General features: G+C 39.5%; 1 protein-coding gene across 3 annotated transcripts in view; it reads left to right on the forward strand.

The window, feature by feature from the left end:
* Phka1 (phosphorylase kinase regulatory subunit alpha 1) overlaps positions 1–5,811 on the forward strand; it is a 191,536-nt gene that overhangs the window by 82,262 nt on the left and 103,463 nt on the right. For all 3 annotated transcript variants that reach the window (XM_023707093.1, XM_004646775.2, XM_023707094.1), the window contains exon 10: positions 1,439–1,561. In XM_023707093.1, the coding sequence (XP_023562861.1) occupies positions 1,439–1,561 (123 nt within the window). The remainder of the gene's footprint in view (positions 1–1,438; positions 1,562–5,811) is intronic.

Consider the following 5,811-nt stretch of genomic DNA (forward strand, 5'->3'; position numbering starts at 1 on the left):
TTCTCAATAAAATAAAATTTTAAAAATAAATAAAATAAAAATAAAAAATCATAATTAGATTATGTAAAACCATAATTAGATTGTGTCCACTATCTTAACAGCTCACAATGAGGATCAAATTTCAACACATGAAACCTTGAGGCATGTACTTAAACCCAATCCAAAGTATAGTACTACCTTCTAGGTTCTGCAGTTGATTAGTTTAACACAGAACTTGACCTTTAAAAAAAGGCAAGTTCCTGACTGAGGAGATAGCACAGCAGTCTAAACACCTGCCTGGAAAGTGCAAGGCCCTGAGTTCAATACCAGGTACCACATGGGACACTGGCCCCACCCACCCCACTGGAGTGCTGAGCCAGCCCCAAACCCAGCGTGGTGGTGTATGCCTATAATCCCAGCACTAGGGGGCCGGGGAGATGGCTCAGTAGAATAAGGGCTTGCCTGGCAAGCCCAAATATCTGAGTTCAATCCCCGGTTCCGCCAAAAAAAAAAAAAATTGTAATCCCAGCACTGGGGAGACAGAGACAGAACCTCTATGCGTCCAAGCTGTGTAATGAGACCCTGTACCAAATCATTTTTTTAAATAGTTAAGTTCCTTTTGTTTTGCTAGTCAAAAGTTTTCCTCAGAAATATGAATGGGGAAAATTAAATGTTATTAAATGTTACAATGTAAACATTGTTTAAGCCTTAAATGTTCCAGAGGCATTACAGTTTTTTAATCAAGCTCAAACTCTCCTACTTCAAGGTCTATTTCCTGTCTTCCACTTTATTCTTTAGCCCCAAATATGATTTCTGCTTCTACCATTCTACATAATTATGGTATGATACATCACCATAAGCCCCTAAATTATCAATCCAATTGTCTTTTCCCAATTTTTACTCTGTCACTTCTCTATAGTACATCACTGTTACCCCAAGATTTCTTGAAATTATTTCTTATTTTAATTTCCATAATACTACCCTTGCCTGATTCTTCACTTTCTGTCTTTCCTTCACCCTAATCTGAGGGTTTAACAAGATTACATTCTTGGGCAGTTTGCTCATTTTATCATAGTACTTTTCCACAAAACTCATCTATAATTTATGCTTCATGTATTAACTCTACAAGGACAGTTCCTAAATCTTTATCTGTATATGCCTTTTAAGCATTTTTATCTGTAGACTTTACTACTACCTCAAACTTAAAAAGTACAAAACCAAACTCAACTTTATTGCAGACCAGTCTTTTTATATACTCTCCTATGATGCTATTATTATCATGAGTTCACTAGATATGTCATCTCATGGAGTACTTGCTAAAGAAGGGAAATATGTATGTGTGCTGCCTTATCTGAAATGAACTCCCAGTAGTGACAGACCATATTATAATATTTCTGAACTAAAGATGCATGCCTAAATTCAGAGTGATAAGACAGACTTTTTATTATGTTATTACTAGGATCCCAATCGTCTCTACTATGAGCCAGCTGAACTGAAGCTATTTGAAAACATTGAGTGTGAATGGCCACTGTTCTGGACATACTTTATCCTTGATGGAGTCTTCAGTGGCAACACAGAACAGGTAATGAGGTAGGGAAAGAACTTCTCAGCAGGCTGTTTTTATTGTTAGGTCTCTTTTCAGTTTATAGCTATACTGACCATATCCAAATGGAATTCTTCATAATAAGGAAGAAAGGGTTGTTCCCTAGAGACTAGTAGTTGAAGGTACTAAATTAAAATTTGGGATACCTGGATTATTTTGTTTAATTTTTTATTTGTTTTATTGATTGTGAGTGAATGATTGATTGTTTGGCTTTGGGGCTGTTGAGGTTTTCTTGCTGATTTTTGATTTTGGAATTTTTATTTTTGCTTTAATCTTAACAATTGAATAGTCCAAGTATTGTCACTCACTCCTTCAATTTGTATGTTATAATCACTTTTCTCTCTTCATTAAAAAGCATATCAAAAATTTAAAAAATATTTCAGGGAATACAAATGTTAACTACTTTGACTTGATTATTACACACAGTATACATGGAGAAAATTTTCACAATATACTTCATAAATTTGTACAACTGTAATATTTTTTAAAGTTATCCCTAAAATTCTTTGAATTTCACAGGTAAAAATATGTTGTAAGTTCAAAGTACAGTGAGTTCTTCTATAATGACACTATACATTCCTAAAAATTATGTGTATTCAAGAAATAAATGCTAAGTCCTGGACAGCATGGCTGGCAAGAGGAATATGAGTTCACACTTCTCCCTTTATCCATTGCTCTGGAACTGTTAGGCCAAGGAGGAATCTGAGTTCCTGCTCTTCCCTTCCTCCTTCAACCCAGGACACTTGCTTGGAGTGGTGGGAAGAGTATGAGTTGAGCTCCTCACATCCTCCATTGACCTGGGATAGTGTGGCTAGAAAGAAGTCTGAGATTCACTCCTCCCTCCCTCCACTGGTGTTGCTCAGGGCTCGGAGAAACTGCTGAAACACCAGCAACACAGTAGAACCTTTGCTAAAGCACACATGATAGACAGGCAACTAGAGGCACAGGAATATCCCTTGCAATATTAGCAATACAAGCAAACAGATGATCTCTAACCTTTGTTTTTGTTTAATTCTACTCATTCACTTCTTTTTTGTCAACTGTCTTGCTTGATTCTATGATACTTTCATGCAGGTAAACATTTTCTCTTCTTTTTATGACTCCTAGGCCTTCTCTTTCAATCCTTCCCTCCTGTGTCCTATAATTACATAAAACCTGGATGATTATCCTGTGCCCTCCAACCTTGTTGCTAGTGCATCTAATCTCATTCATCTCTCCATCCTGCCCCCATCTTCCTGAACCCCCTCATGGGATACAATCACTCTACTAAGTGAAAAATTGTTGCATACAAGTTCCTGGTATAAGTTGATTATATTTCTGTAGACCTTTCTCCTGTAGTTATAAATATCAGACTAAAAGTTACCACAATTTGTCAGTATGCAGACTGTACTTGAGTCTATTGTTATTGCCAACTAAACTAAACAGGTATTTCATAAATATTATAACAAGCCTCCTCCATGACAACACTGTGATTATAAGGAGTCATTACCATCAGCATAGTCCAGTACAAAAGGAATGGGCTGTAAGTCAAATTGATAGCAACTCATTAGATTTAGTATATTGGGAAGGTAAGTTCTTGGGATAAACATAAATACCAAGAACCCCCACATCTGGAGGAATAAAACCCTCTGAAGAAAGTCTCAACACCAGTGATAAGGCTACATAACATAAGAAATCTGTAAGTATCAATACAGAAAAGAAAAGAAAATAGAAAATGACAAGATGAAGAAGGAAGATGCAGTCCTAAATACCCAGCCCATGCAGAACAACTACAGAGCACAAAGAGATAGAGGAAATCAGAAGACAACAAATAGAACTTTCTGAAATGATAGCAGCAAAGAGAAGAAAAAAATGGAAGAGACCATAGAAAAAAATAATCTCTAAGGTGCAAAAGGAAATGACTATCAAAATGAAACACATGAAAGCAAACACAGGTAAACAAATAGAGGAGCTCAGCAAAATGATGGAAATCATGCATGCCCAACATAGACAAGAAATAGAATCAGTGATAGATACAGATCCAAACAGAAATGTAGGATATCAGAAACTCCACTGAAACTATATGCAACAGATTGAAGGTGAGGATAGAATATTAGATGTAGAAGATAGGAATGACAGAAGAAAAAGATACTTTAAAAATCAGAAGAGACCAGGAAAAATCAATCCATCAGCTGCAGGAAAAGCAAAGAAAAACAACATAAGATTGATTGGAATCAGTGAGAAAGGTGAAGATAGGTCAAAAGCCATTAAAAAAACCTCTTCACAGAATTAATGGCAGAAAAGTTCCCATACATGAAGGGCTGGGGAGATGGCTCAGTGGAATAAGCGCTTCCCTGGCAAGCGCAGGGACCTGAGTTCTATCCCCGGTTCTGCAAAAAAAAAAAAAGAAGAAGAAGAAAAGAAAAGTTCCCATACATGAATAAAGAATTTCACACAAATAAATGAAGCACATAGAATTCCAAATAGACATAACCAAAACAAATCTATAAAGCCCCTGCAAGCAGGCACAGGGGCTAGGATTCGATCCTCAGGCCTGAAGTGCCGGCCCCATCCCTATGGCGCACTGAGATGGCGATTGAAACTGGGCATGGTGGCATGCACCTGTAATCCCATGTTTTGGAAGGCTGTAAACAGGAAGATCATTATGAGTCTGATCTAGTAGTGAGACCCTGGACACCCTGTAGACCCTTCCCTAAAAAACACACACACACAAAAAAAAATCTAAACCAAGGCATATAAAAATCAAGATTCTAACTCCACCTCAATGGACCTACTGGGAAGGAGCTGGGGGACTGGCAGCTAGAGCGGCACAGCAGGCCCACTCCACTTTGGTGGGTCTAACAGGAGGAGCTGCAAGACTGGCAGCCAGCAGGGCCCAGCAGTCTACTTGGACTGGGCTCATCTGGAGAGAGCCAAACACAGCAAACAAACTCCAGCCAGGTCCTACCAGTTGTGTTCAAGTTTAGCAGATCAAGACCTGGTGAACTGAGTTGTATTTCTGGACCCAACTGAGCCCTGACCAAGGCTCAGACCTACAGGAGCATCCTTGCATGGCAGCAAGTAGCTGGAGTCACTGCTTGGGAGACCACAGGTACATGAAAAGGAGATGTCTAGACAGAACTCAGGGGAAATAATTTAAATACAGATTCCCAAGCTAAGATCTACTTTTTTACACAGCTATAATGTTTGCTCTTATGGTCTAAAGTACAAACCCATTTGTTACAAAAGTTTGTCAATTTCTAAATTTCACTGGCTGTTTTTAGTATTGCTAATTGTACCACTATAAATAGGAAGCCATCTTAACCACATCTTTTTCCTTGGGTATTAATATCAAGAGGTGCTTGGGTAATAACCTCACCAAAGCCCTACACTGAAGGACAGAGGACAGTGCACACAGAAAACAAAATCTCACTCAGTCAATACAGAAGACATAATCATGGGACACACACAAAACAAGAATCTCTGACACAGGAGAAATACCTAAAAAATAGAATCTTTACAAGAGAGGCTCTGGCTGTGGTGATACAGCTACCTACTGTCAAACTTTTACAAAAACATATCACAGAAATTGAAATAAAGAATTTTCTCTGAAATAGAAAATGACAAAAAGAAGGAGCAAAATGCATCCTCAGGCCCCAAGCCCACCCAGAATAAACACAGGAGACATCAACATAGAAGAAATTGGAAGCCACATGCCTGAAATCTCTGAAATAATAACATCTGAAGTAAAGAAACAACTGCAGAAGAATATAGACTAAATCAGATCAGAAATAATCTCACAGGTCAAAAAAAAGAAATGGAAAGTGCAAGCCCGGCAAGTGAGTGAGACGACCTGGGCTGCGGGATCCTGAACAGACCCAGAGCGCAGGCCCGGCAAGTGAGTGAGATGACTTGGGGCCCTCCGGATCCTGAATAGACCCAGAGCGCAGGCCTGGCGAGTGAGGGAGACGACCGACCGAGGGCCTGGCGGGATCCTGAATAGACCCACAGTGCAGGCCTGGCGAGTGAGTGAGACGACCTGGGGCCCTCCGGATCCTGAATAGACCCAGAGCACAGGCCCAGCACGGAACCCTTCAGCAGAACTCCCTGTAAAGAGGCTAGAGGCAAGACTCACCCAGCTGATTCAGGAACAGAACATCTTCACAGAGAGACACAAAGGGTTCAACTCTAACACCTGCAGCAGAAAGAAGTGGAGCACAGCAGCCAGATCCAAGCAACACCCACCTGGA

Source organism: Octodon degus, unplaced genomic scaffold (genome assembly GCF_000260255.1).
Source record: "Octodon degus isolate 3935 unplaced genomic scaffold, OctDeg1.0 scaffold00280, whole genome shotgun sequence".
NCBI classification, from domain to species: Eukaryota; Metazoa; Chordata; class Mammalia; order Rodentia; family Octodontidae; genus Octodon; species Octodon degus.